Source organism: Miniopterus natalensis, chromosome 14 (genome assembly GCF_054644295.1).
Source record: "Miniopterus natalensis isolate mMinNat1 chromosome 14, mMinNat1.hap1, whole genome shotgun sequence".
Classification (NCBI taxonomy): domain Eukaryota; kingdom Metazoa; phylum Chordata; class Mammalia; order Chiroptera; family Miniopteridae; genus Miniopterus; species Miniopterus natalensis.
The window spans coordinates 48,578,481-48,598,744 of record NC_142094.1 but is presented as its reverse complement, the minus strand read 5'-3'; the positions used below and the strand labels follow the sequence as shown (position 1 = coordinate 48,598,744).

Below are 20,264 nucleotides of genomic sequence, written 5' to 3'. Positions count from 1 at the left end.
GCAGACTGTGCTGGCAGAGGGTGGTAACAGAATCATGTCTCCAGCAGGCTTGTGGCAGGTGGCACTGGAGCTATGAAAAGTGCAGGGACAGAAGTGACCCGCGCCCTTTGTGACTGACAGCAAGTCCCTGCTCATGCCTCACTTTTGCTCCAACCTCAGGCAGGCACAAGGCACACATCAAGTGCACAGATGGGAGGACTGAGGTGGTGGGGGACACACACCTGCCTGAGCCTGAGTGAGTTCACCGTGGATTGACACAGGGACTCAAGGGCCCTGGCTCTCAGCACAAGGACCTGCCTCTGAGCCAGAAAGTTCTCTCCCCCAGCTTTACAAACAGTGAGGGTGAGAGGTCTCATGGGCAAATGGGCAGCTGGTGCCCTCTGCACCCCTCCTCCCCAGGGCCGGTCCTCACCAGACAGGTCTGAGGTAGTCCCTGCGCTCATCCTGAAGGAGTCACAGCTTCCCAGTCAGGCTGGGTTCTTTCCTTGCTGTAGTCAGCCCATGGGGGTACCCCAAAAAGTAAATGCCCAGAGGGTTCTCCTAGAACCAGAAGATAGGGGACCCATCCAGAGCACACTGCTGTCAGGTGGGTGTGCTGGGCAGTCAGATGGCAGAGATGACAATGGCCGCCGCCTCGTCTATGGACATGGCCCTTGAAACTCAGCCAAGTATTAAGAGAAATTTGAAAACAGTCTGAGGGAAAACAAACAAACCCACAAACCCAAGCCAGCACACTGGCTCAGGTGGGCTAAGCAGGTGCGAGCAAAGGTCAGGCCATTGGACACCCGGGGGTGTCACCCTGACATCAGGAACCGCATCACACAGACCAGGAACCAGCCTAATGTCTCCTCCAGAGGGGCTTCCACGGTGCTCTCCTCCAACATTGGCCTGCCAGTTACCTAAGGATTTTCTCCAAGCCTCTCAGAGCCTCTGTCCACACCACAGAATTCTTTAGAATATAGAGCCGAGTAGAACAATTTCCCCAGATAAACTGGAATGCTTCTGCTGTTCTAACAAGGAGAGCCAAGTAGTGGAGCATGCTTCCTCTTTTTGCCTTGGCCCCCGGGGGGCTCCCAGTCATTCTCATGCTTTCTCACCACTACCCCACCAACCCTGACGGCTCACATACTTGCCACCCTTAAACTTTCCTCAATCCGCATTTAGAATCCCTCTGTTGGCTTAATCTGGTCACACCTGGCCTGTGATGACTATCATCCCAACTCCTTGTGGGAAAGAGGTGGCAAGTAAACAAACAATGGCATTTCACTCAGGAAGGAGGGGTTAAGGTGCAAAGTCTGGTCAGCATTCTGGGATCATGGGAAGTCCCCTTTAGATCACACCCTTATACCCCAAATTACCTGGGAACAGGGAACAGGGTGCTCTCCTCCCCTCTCTGAAGCAGGAGGAGGTGGGGCATCCCCCACCCCCAGGCCCTCCTCCCCCTCTCACCTCCTAGATCCAGCTCCCCTGGCAAACGCGCCTCAGTGAGGGGAAGGAAGAAACTGCTTCTTTCGCTGTTCGGCCTTCCTGCCTGTTTTCCTGGCAGTGTGGTGGGTGGGGGACCTTCTTCAGCTACTTTCTAAGGAGGGGAGGGGTTGAGGAGATCGATTTCAGGAATTTAACAATCAGATGTCAATCATTAGCACCTGAGTATAACTAAATTAGGCTCTCCAGTCTCCAGGGTCTGGAGGCTTTAGGGAGATGCAAGACCAGGACCCCACCCCTGAGACAGGCCGTGGAGAGTAGTGGTTAAAAGCATAGTTTGAGTCATGCAAACCTGGGTTTGAATCCCTACTCCGCCCCTTACTGGCTGGCTGACCCTGGGCAAGCCACCCTGGGTCTCTGAGCCTCCCTTTCCCCACCTGTGAAATGGGAGAATACCAATACCTGTCTCTCAGAGATGTGGAGACTGAGAGAATGTCCCTACAGAGTACACGCGAGTATGGCGTGTGGACAAGCTCAATAATCCGCAGTGCTGACCCTGGTATTAGTGCTGGCTCACGGAGGGCCCGAGAGAAAGTATGTGAACTCCAGGGTTCCTTGCTGGCAGTGACATGTCCCTGTTCCCTGTGACTCCAGTCTCCCCAGAAGGCCTGCTGGCTGTGCCTAGCTCTCTGCCCTGAGGGGCAGGGCTACCAGCAGATCTCAAGGAGTCTTCTTAATAAACATAATGCTTTCAGCCACTAGCGAAGATAAATAGATGGTTGGAAAACTGACTTTTGCCCAAGCACTATAGTATGAGGCCAAGTAAAATTGTGATACGTGCCCCAAACCCAGTCTGATGACCACCCCCTAACACTATCAGCTCCCACCATCTCCATCTGCCAGACAAGACGCCTCCTGTCTGTCTCCCATCTTCAGGCCTTTTCCATGCTGAGTTTCTCCTACCTTGAATGATCTCCATTCATATCTCTTCTGCCCTTCCCCCAATAAAAATAAATAACCCTTCTATTCCAGGAGCTGCTGGGAAGTCCCCGGTCTAGGGCAGTGTTTTTCAAAGTGTGAGTAGTGGACTCAACCTGCATGAGGCTTGCTAAAATGTGAATGCCTCCCCCGTGACCTAGTAGGACAGAAACTCCAGGGAGGGCTCCAGGAATCACTTTCTAACAAGCTCCCCAGGTGATTCTGATACACACAAAGCATAAAACTCAACGATTTTGTCTTGAGTCCTTGCTGAGTGCCAAAGTCCAGCTAGGGATAGGCCTGGAAAACTCATGAAATAACCTCAACTCCCCATATGTCTCCAGCAGGAGTGCTCAGGAGAGCTGAATTCTAGTCTTGATCTTATACTAAGCTGTGTTGCCTTAGGCAAGTCACTCTCCCTCTCTGGGCCTGGGTTTTCTCATCTGCAAGTGGAAGGGCCAGGACTTGGGGGTCTCTGGGGCCATCCTACTCTGACATGCTTGGGAATCTACTTGGGACAGGCTCTTTGTAGGGCCCCCACGGTGGGAAAGAATGAAGAGCTGTTGGGGGTGAGCCCAGATGTCCCATCTCTGCCTAAGCAGACAGCTGATAGTTGCCACTAACATTCAGAGGGGCACAGAGCTCTCAGGCCGGACAGGGGCCAAGCTCAGTATCCAAGTGGCTTGGCCTCATGGGGGACTGTGAGGAGCCAAACATGTGTCTAGGCCATCGCAGTCAGGCCAGGGGCAGGCTGGTGCTGACTCCTGGGGAGAGAAGTGAGCACAGAGAGTGTGTCTGAACGTCGCGGCCCCAGTTGACTGGATCAGAACCAGATTCTAGAGCCCACAGGAACATGGGAGAACAAGTGGAAACACCCAGGCATGGGGGAGGGCTGCAACTTGAAGGGGTCCCCCGCAGAATATCTTCACTGCACAGCTCCAGGGGGTGCCATCTTACAGAATACAATGTGCATGGTGCCCCCTAGAGTTGTGCCACGGGGAGCGACATGCTGGAACTAGGCACCCGGGGCGCCCCCAGGTACCCTGGCTCCTGAATTTAGGGAAGCGGGATGAGCTCTAGGCCCATTCACTACTCTGGCCAGCTGGGGAGCAGCCAGCAGTGGCGGGGAAGGCTTCACCCCTCCTGGTAGGGAACCGGAGGCCTGAGCTAAGCCTGAGGATGGTAACATAGGCTGGGCGTGGGGCAGGGGGAGCAGCAACAGGCTGAACAGGAACTTTCCTCAGATCTGCTCCCACTAATTACAGGCAGCCCCACTCACTTTGCCCGAGGGAGCCAGACTACCCAGCCCCTTCCCCATGACTCAGGAGCACTGCCAAGAGGAGGGAAGGGCACAGGGAAGGTTCCAGGCTATTCAAAGGACTGGCCAACGGAGCCCAGGAGACTGGCATTGGGTGGAGAAAGAACTTCAAGAGCCACTGAAATTTGGAGGGTTGCTGTCCAGAGCACAGATTCCGAAAGCAAAGTAGATTTCATGCTGTGCTGCACAGCAATGTCTGCATTAGTGATTAACTTAACCCTGAAACACCCTGGGAGGGGATTACTACCATTATCCCCTTCAGGCCCAAAGCAGTGGACTTAGGAGGTCACAGGGCTAATGAGGGCCTGGGTGAGGCCTCCACGACCACCGGGATGAAATCGCCAGAAACGGCCGGGCTCTGGTGCAGTACAACAGGGTTCAGCCCCCAGAAGACTGGGGAGCAGTAGGTAACAGGAGTAGGGGTTTATAAGAGGCCAAGAGATCCTTCTATCCAAAGGGACAGCAGCTCCTCACTGTCCCGGACTCAGTCCTTCCCTGAGGTCCACCCCTGAGGATCTCTGATTCCCCCAGAGCCCCAGGTGGAAGCTGTTGTTTCTTCTCTTTTCAACCCTTTAAAAACGTTGTAGATTCAGAGAGGGACCAAATCCTAACCTCTGTGCTCCGTGAGCTTCACCCAACTAAACATTAAGGGATCCCTGCGTGACGGACAGCTACTCACTCACAAGCTTTCAAATTCTCTTTATTAAAAATCTTTTTTTTTTCCCTTTCATAAAAACAAGCACTTGAGGTCAGTTATACAGATCAGGAAAAATGCTGACAATTTATAGGACACTCAACTGATTCTAATACTTTACCAGTTCAAACTTCAATTAACTAGTGTTTTTCTTTTTCTCATAAGCTCAAAAAACAAACTCTGGTCCGGTTCAAGTATAATCTAACAGGCCACAGCCGCGGGCTGTCCAAGGAAGGGAAACCCTGATACTCACACCAACATCACATTTACCAAATTCTTTGGGAATTATTGTCTGGATATACTTTATTTCGGGTGTTTACCACGAAAGGAAAATCACACAGGCCTTTGGTGATATTAACCCAGGGAACAGATGACTCCTGCTCAAGGCAGCAGCTGCTCTTGAACCTTTTCGGGGAGACACTTTGAAATGGCTGACAAACACTGAAAAAAAGCTTTAAAAAATAAATCAATATTTTCCCGGTTGCCTTTAATACTGCGGTGTGTGTGACACATGTAGGAATAAAGAGAGCAAATTATAGAGTGGGTGGAGGGCCATGCCAATGGAGCTGTATAAAAATAAATAAAAATAAATATATATATATGTACACACAAATACAGACTCTTCCATGATTTCTTTAACTGAAGGTTCTGACTGAATGCAGAGCACCCTCTCCCCTCTCCCTCCCAAGGGCTCTCTCCAGCTTCCCCATATGGAGAGGGTCAGTCTGTCAGCCAGGGAGCCCTTACGTGACTCAGGACTCAGGAGCGAGGCTGCTTGAGCAGCCACCCGATTGCCATGGAAACGCTGCTGGGAGATGAGCTGGGGGTCGGCTTCCACTTTGCTGGGGGAGGAAGCTGCCAGCCTCTGAAATGCACAGTTCTAGCCTCTGAGGAGGCAGGAGGCTGTTCCCAGCAAGGTTTGGCCAGGAGGCCAGAGAGCTGGCGCTGGACTTCTCTCCCGTGTGCAGACAGACACACCGGGACAAAGGTTTTCCGAGAAACGGAGGAGGCTGGTTTCCAGAACATCAGGTGAAAGAACAAACGAACCTGTGGAGGCAGCCGGGGGACCAGGTCTGGGCTGAGCCACCGTCTTCGAACCCTACCCTGAGACGCCAGCCTTTCTGAGGCCCCCAGGTGGCCTGGGGCCAAATCCAGGTGTCCTGCTTCCCGAGGCCTCCTCTCACCACACCTGTCCAAGCTGATCTGTTCCCGCGGTGCCATAGCCCTTCTCTCGCGCAGGTCCCCAGCAGGGCTCGCCCTGACCGCGACCATCTGCCCCAGGGTTCGCACGTGATCATTTTGTTTGTGTTCTACATTCCTCTCCTTTCTGTGCCTCAGTTCCCTCACTGATAAAAAGCCAGTGTCGACCTCAGATAGTCTCTCTACCCTTCTGCCATTAGTGTGGAGGGCAGAATATGCAGTATAGTGTTATCTACCTTAAAAAGAAAAATGCAAAAATAATCATAATTAAATAAATAAATAAAAAATAAACTAAAAAAAGAAAAATGCAACCTCCCCCCGATATCAGCCTCTTCCTAGTCTACCTGCCGGTGGTCAGGGACTATCTTCCAGGGGCTGAGCCAGGGAGGCTGCCTCCAGGGGGGTATCTCAGCTGTGGGAACAGCACCAGGCTCCCCTCTGACCTTCTCGAGGTCTTCTCCAGGGTGACAGCTGAGCCTCATTTCCCCCAACACCTCTGTCCCAAAGCTTCCAATGGAACATAACACTAGAGACCTGCAGCCGGTCCAGGTCCTGAAGGCACTGCCCTCCGGTGTCAGACACCCGATGGGGGTAAGGGTTCTGTTCCTCACAGCAAATGACATCAAAGTCTGCACACGGGGTCAACTCTGAGACGCCCTGACCTTCTTCCAAATTGGAAAGGGCTACCTACAAGCACAGGCGATCCTCAAATGCTCTTCGGTCCTGCAGCCTTCTTTCCTTAGCTTCTCCCCCCACTGAGCCACCATTTAAAACCATCCCACAGGGAGGCTGCTGGAGCCCAGAGGGCAGGCGCCAAGGGCGAGCCAAGGAGAGATGCCATTTACTTGGCATCTCTGGGTGTCACCCGTGGCAGGGAGGCCAACATTCAACCTGTGTTCTAACCAACTGCTGTTTGAGCTGGAGGGAGAGAATGCTTCCGTTTTCATTTTTAATTATAGTGAATCTATATGAAATGCACTGCCCAGAACAGAACAAATCCTGGCATCTCCTGAAATCAAGTGGAGGGAAATCAGTTTCAGGGGAAATTATCAGAGCTTCCAAAATGAAGGGCTCATTTCTTCCCCCGTAAAATTCATTTAATTTTACTTTAAGGCATGAACCCAGTAGATGTCTAGAATCACTGAGAGGGTGAAAGAGTTATGCATAAAATCAGGGGCTTTTCAAACAGGGGGTCCAGCTGGAGGAGCTCTCAGCTTCTGCCAGCGGACTGTCAAAGGTGCCCCTCTGGGCACTGCAGGACCCCACCCAGATCCCCGCATGGGACACCGGGCAGAGGAACTGTCCCAGGTTCACCGAAATGGCTCTTGCCCCAGGAGTTTCCGTGAAATCTTTTCCTTGGATGCCTCAGCCTCGCCTGACCTGTCCAATCCCATCAAGAATCTGAACACTGAAAATCCCTGAGAAGTTGGATTTTATGAAAAGGAAACAACCCTTGGCACAGAAGGGGGGGGGGTGGAGGGATGAGAGAGAAGCAGATTAAAAGACCGTCTGAAGAAAACAAGATCACAGGGAGAGAGTGGGCGACCCAGGTGGGCTGGACACACCCGGGCGACGGCTCTGGGAAGCACTTGAGGGGCTTTTTCATGAGTCTGAGAAGGACCCAGGCCCGCGGTCGCCCGGCTGTCCTTCCGCTCTGGCTTTAGTCCCGTCCTGGTGGCCAGGAGAGCCCCACCTTGGCGGGCCCTCCCTCCCGCTCCCCACAGCGCCAGGGTGTCAGAGCTTTTTCTTTTCAAAGTGGGGCACGATTCCGCTGTCCTCGGGCCGTGGGCTGCCGGCCCCTTCCGTCTCCTTCAGGCCCTCCTCGGCCAGCTGGGACAAGTACTTCTGTGGCGGGAAGACAGGGACAAAGGAGGGAGGAAGAGGGTCAGTGGTGACCTAGCAGGACAGGACAGGAGAGGAGGCGTGTGACTGGCCTCCGCTCCTGCCATCCCGCCCAGTGGGTGCGGCCCCCTCGCCTGCCTCCCCAGATCCTGCTGGGCTACAGGACCCTTGATAAGCAATGCACCTTCTCCCCCTTTACATCAGGTGACAAGGAACACGTGTCTCCTGACAGCAAACACTTGCAGGGCCCTTACCCTGGGCAAGTGCTGTTCTAACCGCCTTTCTTATCTAAACTATTTAAACCTCACCACGACTCTACTTATTTTCCAGAAGGAGCCCAGTATCCAGGCAGCGTGTCCACGTGTAAAGGAAGAGGGAGGAGAGGGAAGCTGGAAGGGCGGGAGGAGAGAAACGCTGTCCTACAGGGATCAGGACAGTCAAAACCGCAGCCTGACATGTGAGACTCCTAACAACCTGCTTCCTGTCCGGCAGGCTGGCAGGTGCAGTGGCCTGGAGGTCCTTCTACGGGCTGCCTCATGGTGCCAGGACACTCACTGCTAAGACTGGCCCCCAGCCGAACATCGGGCCGCTCCTGGGACTCTGGATTCATTGCAGCCAGACAGAGCTAGAAGGCGTCTGGGGCCCCGGCTGGGCCCTCCGAGTGCTGGGCAGCCAGGGGCAGGGCAAACAGCACTCGACTGGGAGCCGCAGGGGCAGGTCCAGCACATGGTCAAGGGTGTGGGCTCTGCCGTCAGATAACCTGGGTTCAAACCCTAGATATCAACAGGCACGTCACCCAACATCTCTGACATCTGTCGAGTGTGGGTCATAACGGAACTACCACATAAGGTTGCTGTGACGTCCAAGAAAGGTACCATAAAACTTTTAGCACAGCGCCGGCACTGAATAAATGCTCTGAGATGCTGCCTTTTATCACGAGTGGCACCAGTCATCTGATTTCAAGAAAGTCACCCATCTTTTCCCTGCCTCAGGCCCAAATCTGTTAAATGGGAAAAACAGTGTCTTCTGCCCCCGGGGTGACTTAAGGGCAGATGAGAAGACATGCACATGATGTCTGGTCTGCCTGCCCTCTCTACGGTTGGCTCTGAGGGGCAGGGGGTCTCAGGGGAGAGGGCAGACCACCGTGCATCCCCACAGGCCAGGCTTCGGATGGAGGGCCGGATTCTCCTCTGCCTCAGCCCAGGAAAGGGAACGTTGTGCTCGGAAAGGCCAGTGAGTGCCTGCGCTGCGAACGGGCATGTTCCTCTCTGGTCTGGAGCCAAGCAGGTGCCTAGCTTTCCTACCTCGTACTGACTCCACCTGTTGCTCTGGATCTCTCTGGTGAGTTCTCTCAGGGCCGTGACCAGCAGTGAGGCACAGCAGGGACTGTGCGGAGAGAACTCCTGCCATCTGCTCCCTGCCTCTAAGAGTAATCCCCGATCCCCACCTCAAGGCCTCCTGGGGGGTTAAGTTTACAAGTTGCCTGGCTTAGGTGTCAGCCAGCACCTGCTCCTTGGGTCTGAGTTCTTCACTTTTCACGTGTGTAACTTGGGGTAGGATGCAGTGCGTGAGCCTATGTGGACAGAGACATTTTGTCAAGGTCACTGACAGAAACCCTATCTGGGAAGCCTGCGGTGGAGGCTCCCAGCTCCCTGACAGGTGCCCAGGGAAACCTGAACTGTGGTTGGCAGTTGTAAGGGGATTAGCCACTGTCTGGACTGGACACACCTAGGGACCACAGGAATGGCTCTGCCCTGCTGTGGGAGGTGAGTCTGCCTGGGAGTCTGGCCCTAAGGCCCAGTTCACTACCCTGGAAAAAAGCATGGGACCTAGAATTAGAGGCCCTGGCATGCTTCCTAACTTCCTGGGTGACCTGGAGCTGTGTGGCCTAGCTGATAACGTTGGATGAGATTAAAGGTTCTCACACTGAGGTATCAGAATCTGCTGGAAAGATTTTAAAAACTCAGATTCTCAGGTCCAGCCCTAGAGTGAATGAATAAGCAGGTATAAGGTGGGTACAGGAAGGTGCATTTATAAAAGATGCCAGCTGCTATGAGGACCAAGGTTTGGGATAATCAGGACCAGGGGATCTCCAAGACTCTCCCCAGCCATGCCATTCTGGAGGTTTCATTTTGTTGGGGGTGAGGGTGATGATGTCTTCAGGGTAGATGGCTGCCCTCAGCTGGCTCTGTGGAGCCCAGTCTGAACCCTTGTTCTGGCCAAGTCTGGCCTTCACTGCCCTCCCCCAGGAGAGGCTGGGACCTGGGCCTCAGACCCCATGGCTTCCTTGGCCACGGAGCAGCTGCTCTCTGGAGGGAAATCAGGAGGCTTAAATGACCTGAGTTTGGTCATAGCCAATGACAGTTCCTTGCAGATGGTGACCCAGACCATGACATTACGGGTCTCAGTTTGCAGGACCAGCTTAATAGACTAAAAGAGGAAGGTGATTAAGAATCAGATGATCTGTTTCCAGGCCTGGTCACTCACCATCTGCATGGTGTTGGACAAATCACGGAGCTTCTCTGGGCCTCAAATATAAAACCAGAGAACAGGCTCACATCTGAGTTTCTTAACTAGGGCTGCACTTCAAATAACTTGAGGAACTTTCTCAAATTACATATTCCTGGGTTCCCTCAAATGCTACTGAATGTCTGAGCTCATATATATACTTTGAAACACTGTCCTGGTGATTCTGGTTCACATCTCTGAGAGCACATGGGAGGCAGCCATCATGTGGAGTGGCCATCACATGGGGCGGCTTCATGGAGTCAGGTCCCCATGTGGTGGAAGGAGAGAGAAACTCAGAAACAGAGACTAGAGAGCCTCCCAGTGCCAGGCAAGGAAGGCCAACGGTTACCTGTAAGTTCCTGTAGTGGACAGCACTGCGACAGTGGCTGATCTTCGCCATCTCCTCGCTCGTGTAGAACAGCCCACACAGCTTGCAGTAAAACCCAGTCCTGGGCACCACGAACTCCACCCCTGCAGAAGGATGGGGGATGTACAGGTAGGCATTTAGGAAGGCGATGGGAGGCCTCTGCGGTCCTACAGCCTTCAGGTGGAAACTGGGACAATGAGCTCCACCCCTCACTTGCCGTTGACTTTGGCTGGTGACCCAGCTTCTCCAAACTCAGTTGCCTCATTTACAAAACAGGCCAGAAGAGAACAGCACCCACTTCCTTCACACTAGTTCCCAGAGGCACGTGCTGAGCAAGTAGAGGCTCTGCAACTGCTTCTGGGAACCAGGTCCAGGCTCTCCTAGCACCAGCCCGTTTCTGGGGAAAGGAGGAGGGAGGTTGTTTCTTACATTTCACTTGTTGGATGTCATTTCTTTGCACTCTTCCCCTCTCAGCAGTGGATGAGGCCAGGACTCTGGCAGAATATTCCCATTTTTGTTGGTTTATTTTAGAATTATGTTCATCAAATAAAATTTTTTAAATAGACAAAAGCGAGGAAAAATCACCCAGAGTCATTTCAATTAAAACATCTTCTTCCACACTACCTATAGGCAGAGCCTTCTTTGGGGGATGCTGGGGGGGTGTGAGAGCAGTTTTAATTATACCCTAAGTGCAGCGTGTCTCCTCCTGCTTTCATGTCATAGTCTACCATACATATGTCCCCATCTTTTTCTCCAGTCTTTACATCTGAACCATCAACTAATAGTATTTCATGTCATTTGTTAATGTAAGTCCCAGGACTCTGGGAGGCCTTTTGATTCTAAGGAAAGAAAACAGGGGCCTGACAGCCAGTGAAGTGAGCATCTCAGCCCAGAAAGTTCATCTGTCAGGGGGTGGTGGCTGCTCCATCTACCAAGGTGTTTTAGGGGTCACAGTTTTACTTAGAAGACACTGTCAGCACAGTGGAAACAGTCCAGGTCTGAGAGGGCACAGACTGGACGCTAAGATCCTATGCGACCTGGGGAGAGTCAGCTGAACGCTTCCCGGGCCTGTTTCCTCAGGCACCTGAGTGTATGGTCCCGGCAAGGGAGCAAAGTGTTATCCTCAGGCGCCTGGCTGGTACCAGGGCTGGGAGAGCAGGACCCTTCACAGGACTGAAGGGGCCACGCTGACAGCGGTCAGGCTGACGCTGAGGCTGTGGCCTCACCCTGCGTGTGCAGACACATTTCAGCTGGGCCTTGGCGCTGCCCCTGGTTAGCTGCCCCTGCTCCCCGGGGGTGGGCCGAGAGCAGGCCGCACTGGGGGGAGCGGAGAGGGGCTGGGGGAGAGAGGCTGGGCCTCGGCCAGATGCTGTGTGTGACCCCAAGTCTGGGGCTCCCTTCCCTTTCCTCCTCCCGCCTCCTGTGAGACAGAGCAGGGTGCCCAGGAGACCCCGTCATAGAGAAGCACAGGCTTATAATTACAGCTTTCTTTTCCGTTTCAAAAAAGCCACTTTTCAGTGTGGAGGGCAGGCCTGGGGGGGGGGGGGGGGCAGGAGGCCTGGCCGCCTGCTGTGGCTGATTGCTCCTCTGCGGTTCAGGGCCTGGGCCTCCGCCTCCACCAGTTCTCTCTGAGTGCCACGCAGCATGCTGACACCATGCCCTCAGCCATCTGCAGCAGTCCCCAGAAGTGAGGTGGCTTCATTCGGGCCCAGCTTCCCGGAGGGAGACTGAGTCCTTCCCCTCCTCGCCCTCCGCCCACTCTCACTGCAAAGGATGGAAAATGGCTCCAGCTTCCCCTGGGAGTGGGCCGTCTGCCCCTCCACCTCACCAACGGGCCCTGGCTGCTGCTCGGCACAGGGCGAAGGCTCACACAGGACAAGATAAAGGCAACCAGGAAAGGAGAGGCACCACCCAAGGTCATGGGGAGCAGACGAAGGCCTGGGGTCAGAGCCACCCCTCTGCTCTGTCCTAGACCCTGCAGGACCGGCCAACTGGCTGGTACCAGGCAAGCAGCCGTGGGGATTTTCCCGCATACCCTGGCGGAGGCCTCCAGGATGCTCCAGGTTTCCCAAGAGGCCTTCCAGCCCCCGTCCTGGTCCCCCAGAAGGGACGCAGGGCCCGAGATGGGGGCCCTCGCCCCTTTCAGCTCAGACGGCACAGCTACATCTGTTGTCTTCTGGTGAGATTTCATTTGATCAAAAGTTTCCATCCCCAAAGAGCTTGGAAGCCACAGTGTAGTGGACGGAAATGAAATTTGGTCAGATAGACCCAGTGTGACCTCAGGCACACTGTTCAACCTTTCAGAGACGGGTTTCCTCATCTGGAAAACAGGGGTAATCATACCACAGAAGGGGCTCTGGGGAAGCACTTCTCATTTCACCTGGTGCTCAGAGAATATTAGCTTTCACACGCATGTTACACATGACAGAGGTGAATTGCTTAGGCCTCTGCCTTCCTGCCCTCCAACCCTTCACCACGGCCACCCGGGGAACCCAGACTCCACAGTTTGGAGGCAACTCTCTTCCCCAGCACCACCCAGGGGCTGGTCAGAAGTACCAGGCAATCAAAAGAGAGCACCGGGGAAGTCTGACTGGGAGGATCCCCAAGTGCCCGGTAACTCCCCTGTGCAACTGGGAGTTGTCCCGGGCACCGCGTGGCCAACACCGCCTCGGGACACCTCTGGGGTGTGCGGGCCAAGGCAAGCGGCAGCATCAAGGAAAACTGTCGCAGCCCCAACAAGTTCTGGAGCCACTTGGTCCCATTTTTCAGCCTCTATTAAGTACAATAATTAAAGCTGCATTTGCCTTCTAATAATAGCTCCTGGCTCGGGTAATTATAACTCCATCATCCCAGCAAAGCCGGGGATGGGTGGAGGGGGGCCTGCATTTTGCAGGCAAGGCCCCTTGGTTCTGGTTGAGAGCAGGCCCTGGCAGACTCACACCGCCCGGGGTCACCAGAGCCCCCCCCATGCCCACCTCAGTCCCTGTGCAGGGGGCCTTCACCTCCCTTTCCTCTCCATGGTGTGCCCAGACCTTGGCATTCTCCACAGGGACAAAGCCAGGAAGTTGTCCCCAGCTCTCTAGAAGTCTCCCTGTAGCAGTGACCACAGATCCTGGAGGGTGAAGGGTTACGTGGCCCCCATGAGAGGAAACAGAGGAGGTCTCAGTAACTACTTCATTACCAGTAATAACAATAGACACCCCTTCCTAAGTACCTCCTACTGGAAGACACTGAAACCTTACAAGTATTCATTCTTTTAATCCCGCACATAACCGGGCATGGCAGGCTTCTATTACTACGCCTGATTTAGAGACGAAAAAAGCCAAGCAGAGAGGTTAAATAGGCTGCTTCTCGTCCCCGAGCCAGCTGGGTTTGAACCCAGGGAGTCAGATTCCACAGTCTGTGCTCTGAGCCACTGCACGGAACTGCCTTCCCTCCAAGGTAACGCCTGAACTGCGGGGACAGGAGGGCACAGCGGTCGCAGGTCAGAAATCCTCAGTTCTGGCCCGAACTCGCCATGTGATCTTAGGTAAGTCTCTGGGCCTCAGTTTCCTCACCTGTCAAATGCGGAAAATAGTACCATACACCTCTAAACCCCCCCCCCCCAAAGATCAGTGAAATAAGTGGTCTCAAAGCTAATTCAAGACTATAATCAAGTACAAAACTATAATTTATAACAGTGCCAAACCGGAAACAACCCAGATGCCCATCAACGGATGAATGAAAAAACCAAATGTGGTACCCACAACGCAACACTCTTCCACAATAAGAAACTGTGGACATACCCAGCAATATAGATGAATCCCAAAATAATTATGCTGAGTGAAGGAAGCCAGGCAAGAACAGTCACATGGTATGTTCCCTTTACATAAAATTCTAGAATGCAAACTAGTATTTAGTGACCTAAAGCAGATCAGTGGCTACCTGGGGACTGAGGTATGAAGAGGGAAGGATTACAGAGGAGTATCAGGAAATCTGGGGGGTGATGAATATGTTCACTCTCTTGACTGTGGTGACGATCTCACAGGTATATACACTTGACAAAACCGGTCAGACAGTACACTTTAAACATGTGTACTTCATTGTACATCAATTACCCCTCAATAGAGCTGCTTAAAAAAACAGAATGAGGTACCATGCTCCTCCTAACAGATTGGTAAAGATTAAAAACTGATAATATCCAATGTTGGCCAGGATGTGGAGAATGGGAACTCTCACTTGAGGTAGCAGTAAAAACTGGCATAATCTTTCTAGAGTGCAAGTTAGTAGCAATTATGAAAATGTGAATTGCAAATGTGTATGACCCCACAACCCCCAGGCTAGGACGCTGTCCGTCAGAAACACTGGCACGCAGACAAAGGTGATAGCACGTGTAGGAGGCAGCAGAGCACAGAGTCAGCAAGGTCCTAGCACCAAACCACTGGGATTGAAATTCTGACTCTAGCCTTGGCCGTCTTTAGCTTTGTAACCCTGCTCTCCGATGTTCTGATCTGTAAAGCACGAATAAAAATATTACCGACCTCATAGGAGTTTTCAGAGAGCTAAATGAGATAACACATGTAAAACACAAGGAATGGTGCCTGCATGGCAAATGATAAAAATAAAAGCTTAGCTATTATAGCATTTTAATAGTGGGGAAAAAGATGCAAAGCAGCCTAAGTATTCACCAGTAGAATGGCTCAGTAAGTCATGGTACATATTTTAAGATGGAATATTTGCAGAGGTCAAAAAGAAGGAATTTCCTATGTACTGACATGAAGATCTCTCTAAGACTCACTGTTAAATCTAAAGAGCAAATTGCTGAGCATTCTGTATATAGTGTGATCCTATTTTTGTGGGGTGGGGGGAATTATTTGAGGATCAGACAGTGGCTACCTCTGGAGTTGGGGAGAGGCTAGGAGAAGAGATACTATATTTACAAAGTAATATTTACTTTATATGGTTCTTATTTTTTAAATTTGTTACAGTAATCTTTCACACATTTTTGTAATGAAAAGCAACAGTAAAAAGATACAAATTATAAGGTAGAATATATTTTGCTTCTGTGTGTCAATTAGATTCCAGGTTCTTGAATGAAGAGAGGCTTGTGTTACATTTCTCAGTTCCCCCAGAGCTCACACGAGCTTCCAGTAAGTGCTGCTGACTGACTGAATGCATGAAGAATGCAACAGTCTCGCACCTTTTTCCTGAAAGGCAGCCTTTGCCACTTTTCCCAGCATTAAAGCACCCAGGGCCCTTAGTTCATTCTAAGGTCAGTATTTCTTTTTTTTTAGATTTTGTCCTGAGGCATGCTGAAGGCTAGGCAGCAAATTTATCTAAAAAAAAAAAAAAAAAGACATTTGCTTTTCAATCTGACTATGGAAACAGTATACTTGGAGGACAGAAACAATAATAAATGTTTAAAGGAGATGAAAAGAAAAAGAAACGTGATGAACTGGGTGAGCCTCCATACTGAGCAGCCCCTCCCTGATGGAGCAGACACGTGTCACTGGCAGCGGTCATCACAGAACCCACATTTTGCCCACTTCCTGGTGCCACCTTCCCAAGCTCACTCTCTGAGCAGCTGCTGCTACTCCTTTGTCTTCCCACCTTTCAGAGTCCACGCGAAGACTCGAAGGTGATGTTGGCTGACATGGGAGTCACTGGGTTGGCGATGCTGTCAGAAGCTACCAGGGATCTTTCTTAAAGGATCTTCACTCCCTATTCTGAAACTCTAGCTAACTCTCCTTTTTGAAAATGTGTCCTAGGTGATTCTATTAGTAACTTCCCTCCCTGCCCCAGTCCAACACTTCCACCGTTGCAAAACCACCAATCTGGTCCAATTCCACATTACAGGTGAGGAAACTAAGGTCCAGGAACCCCTAACCCATTGCTCTGTGCGAGGCCTTTGCCATTCCTTTGCCTGGGGCCTGAGCCACCCCTCTTCTCATTGCCCCCCCCCACACACACACATTCTGCCCCTGGCTGGGTTGCCTTCCCTGGCCATGTGAACTCTGACAATACCTCCCACTCCCAAGGCTTCAAGAAAAGTATCTTTACATCTTTCTCTCTCTCTTTTTTTTAGTTGACTTGTTACTCAAGTACTTAAAGTCACTGGGAAAAACAAAACAACAACAACAAAAATAACAAACAAAAAAACATTCCTGGTATGACTTGCCTGAGGACAAGCAGTCATCCAGTAACTGGAGGAAGGATGGGGTCCAGGCCCTTCTCTGTTCAATGCTCCCACTATCAGCTATGTAGAGCCCAGCCCCAACACAGTCTATTCAGCATCGCTGCTTCAGAAAAGCTAATTGCCCAAAAGAGAAAAAAGGTAGGGGCTGTGAGGCCTCTGCTTCCCTGCTTGAATAAGGGCTGCGTGGTCAGGAATAAAGTCTTCCCTGGCAAGGGAAACAGTCTCTCTGCGCTCTGGCTCCCAGGGCGCTGCTGTTCAAGGCCTGGCCCCATGATGTATCTGCTCTCCTACCGGAGACTGAAATTGCAAGAGACTTCAAAGTAGCACCTTGCAAATGTAGGTTATTGCATCAGACATGAAAAACAATAACAAAGTGTCAAAGCTCTTAGGCGTTACTATGGAACTACCATTTCCTGGGGCTGAATTCTCAGGAAGGATGTGTATTTAACCTACCTAGAGGAATGCTAAGTTCACTGAACACATCCTCTGGTTCCCAGGAAGGCAAAGAAAGGGGCTGTTTCAGCTCCACTTCAGTGTATTCCGGTGACCTCACATCCAGGGATTTCATCTCCATGTACCTGGAGTTTTCTGCAAAACATGAGCCAAAGCAAAAAACGAATGAAACACAACATGCCTCCAGGACTCCCCGAAATCCTATTGCCTGTGCTGTGTGACCAGGACTGATCCCTTGCACTGCCTAATTACACAGGGCCGGGGCGAGGACTGCTCATTAGAGCCCAAGCGCTATAATTTAAGAGCTTTTCCCCTTGCCAAAAGAATGCCACACACACGAAAACTTGGCAAATCATCGCATTGGGCCTGTGGGGGATGGGCTGTCAATGCCTTGGGTGGGGATGATCCACGCCCATTCCTCCCAACTCTGTATCACTCCATCTCTGCTGGAGGAAGAATTACTAAAGGGCAAAGATTGTGCTGACATCCACAGGAGCACCCAGGCTCGCAGAAGGGCCATGCCATTCTCTCACCCCAAGCTTGTAGAGCAGTGTTATTAAATGTGAACTCCAAATACTGGGCAAGCTAATTAGCCATGAACACCAGGGCATGTTGAGACCTATATGGCGAAAGAAAAGGGGTTCAGTCAGAGCAAGGTGAATGCTTCACTCCTTAATTGTCCCCATCTCTGGACCGAGCCCGGGCCACAGCGTTTCTCTAGCAACAGGCGGCAGCTCCTGACAGAGTTTCCATGGAGACTCAGAGCCACGCAGGTGAAAAACAGCTCAGGTCAGCTTGACATGGAGGAAAGCCCAAGCTTCCAGCTCCCCTGCCAGCTCAGGCCAGCAGCACTGGGTGGAAACGTTTATTCTGAAGCCTTCCCTCTATGGTTTCTGCCCCCCGACTTCTGCCCCCCTTCCTTCAACCTCGGGAAAGCTGTAGGCTTTCTGTGAAATGAATCTCTACTTATTTTCACTAGAAGAGCGTGGAGGGCTACTCCCCCTTCCTGCCCTCAGAGCCCTTGATGGATCTTAGTTTCCACTTGGCAGAGAGGACAGGGCTTAGCCTATTTTAAACTCTGTTTTTCATGATGTCATAGTGCCAGGCACAGGCACAGCATCACTTCCAATGGAGGCAGAGGAGGTCCTGGGACGAGTCTTGTTTCACCACCAGACCCCGGAGAAAAGTGGGTCGGAGGTGGAAAGAAGGGGGACAGGCCATCCCCCCTTAGTGAGCCCCTCATTCTTACCCCTGCCGGCTCCTTCCTGGGCCTCCCACACTCCTGCCCCCTCACTCGGGGGCCTCAGAAATAACAGCCTGGGTGGTCCTCTGTCCTGCGGGCATAGAGGCTGCGGCTTGCTGCCCCCAGGAGCTTTGGCTGCTAATTCAAAACTTTTGCTAATTTTAGTTGTCAGAGTCCATCTGGCCTCCCATAAATTCAGAGAAGTCTTTCCTATCTGAGTTTGCTTCTCAGAAAAACATGTGCCCTCCTATCTGATTTCCTTTGCACCGTTTGCCTAAAAGCCCTCACGGTCTACCCGGGCTTTAAGGAGCTCGCTTTCTGCGCCGGTTTGAATGCTGGTTGAGACCTCACTTGTGGTGGTCCGGCCTGCACACGCCCACTCACTTCCCTAGGTGAGCAGTGGCCCCATCAACCCAACCACACAGGAGAAAAGGCAGGTAGTTACCCTGGGCCGACACTCCTTGGCAAGCCTGGCTTTGGAGGTCGGTGTCGGCAGGGGGGCTGGCTTTCTCTTCCAGGGCGCTGCCTTCACAAGCCCCATCTTCGGGGGTCCCCTTGGCCTTGCCGTCGTCGAGAACTGGGCTAGGCTGCTGGGCCCCCTCCTCTGCTGGCTTGGGGGAAGACATTTGCTGGAGCGTAGGGGACAGACGAACATCTGAGCTCGCTGCTCCCTTTGCCTGCTTCTCGTAGCAATCTGAACCCTCCAGCGAGAGGCCTGTCTCGCGTTCAGCTGGCTTCTGCTCAGCCTCCAGATTTAGGCCAGGCATTTCCACGTCCATGTCACTGGGACAGCTCGTGGAAGCAGAAGGCCCTTCTTTGGGAGACTTGTGGCTGATTCCTGCAGCCCCGTTACCTACGGTCTTGACTCCGTCCTTGGCGAAGTCCTTGGCGAAGTCCAGGTGCAGGGCGGCTGTCCCACAGGGGCATGTTTCTGGGCACATCTTGTCCTTCTGGTCAATGGGCACGATCTCGTCCAGCTCGGGGATGTCCGGCTCCATGATAAGGTCCTCCTCCTCGCCTACCTCGTCCACGGTGACCAGCTCCTCCATGTTCGTGGGGTACCAGCTCTCATCCTCAGCTTCGCTCCCACTCTCCCAGTCTTCATTCTGAATAAAAACGCAGGGGGGAGGTCAGAGGGTGGCTGAAGGGCAGGTCACGGTCTTCACCCAGAGGGCACGAGCCTGGGCACCAGGACCCCTCGAGTCAAAACAATCGAGAGCATCCTTCCCTCTACCTGGGCACAGTCACTGGGTCACGAGCAGCTGAAACCACTCAAGTCCCACAGCAGAGTCCCCCCTAGGGTGAGGCTCCAAACAGCACAGGATTTGGAATGAGCCCTTAATGCTCAATCTGCCATGTTTTGAAACAGCACAAAGAATTTCAACCCCTGAGTCTGGCCGAGCGTGGCTCAGCGGTTGAGCATCGACCTAGGATCCAGGCGATCCGGGTTCGATTCTCGGTCAGGGCACATGCCCGGGTTGCGGGCTCGATCCCCAGTCGGGGTTGTGCAGGAGGCAGCTGATCAATGACTCTCATCATTGATGTTTCTCTCTCTCTCTCTCCCTCTCCCTTCCTCTCTCTGAAATCAATAAAGATATATTTTTTTTTAAAAAAAAAGAATTTCAACCCCTGGTACATAGCAGGCGCTCAGTCAATAGTTTTTGAATGAACCAATGACCAACTTGCTGGAGCTATTTCCTTGCCCATAAAACATCGCTAAATGTCACTGCGGCAAAGTCCCCCGTAAAATTCCCCCAAGCACCCTCTCCCAGCAAGAATACAACTTCCACACCGGCTCACACTTGGCCCCTCCTGAAACTTTCCCCTGGTATCCCCAGCAGCCTACGCGCCCAGCAGCCAGATTTAGGAGATCAGCTTCCTGGCCAGTGACACCCATCCCTCCGCCTCTCCTGACCGGTAAGGCACGAAGCTGGCCACATTCCAAGAACATTTCTTTGAGCTGTGGCAGTCCCAGCGCTGTAACTGGGTTTTTTCATTTTAATTATGTAAAGTAATCTTTATGAGCACAGGAGATGTCTTGTTAATCCCGGAGTCTGGGCC

At 52.4% G+C, this 20,264-nt stretch overlaps 1 protein-coding gene across 1 annotated transcript in view; it reads right to left on the bottom strand.

Moving 5' to 3' along the window:
- Window positions 1–5,903: 5,903 nt before the first annotated feature.
- Window positions 5,904–20,264, bottom strand: part of RBM20 (RNA binding motif protein 20) — a 158,590-nt gene continuing 144,229 nt past the window's right edge. Inside the window, exons 11-14 of the mRNA XM_016212098.2 lie at window positions 18,649–19,309; window positions 16,961–17,095; window positions 10,315–10,436; window positions 5,904–7,460 (exon numbers count right to left, since the gene is read on the bottom strand). Of these exons, the coding sequence (XP_016067584.2) occupies window positions 7,350–7,460; window positions 10,315–10,436; window positions 16,961–17,095; window positions 18,649–19,309 (1,029 nt within the window). The 3' untranslated portion in view covers window positions 5,904–7,349. The remainder of the gene's footprint in view (window positions 7,461–10,314; window positions 10,437–16,960; window positions 17,096–18,648; window positions 19,310–20,264) is intronic.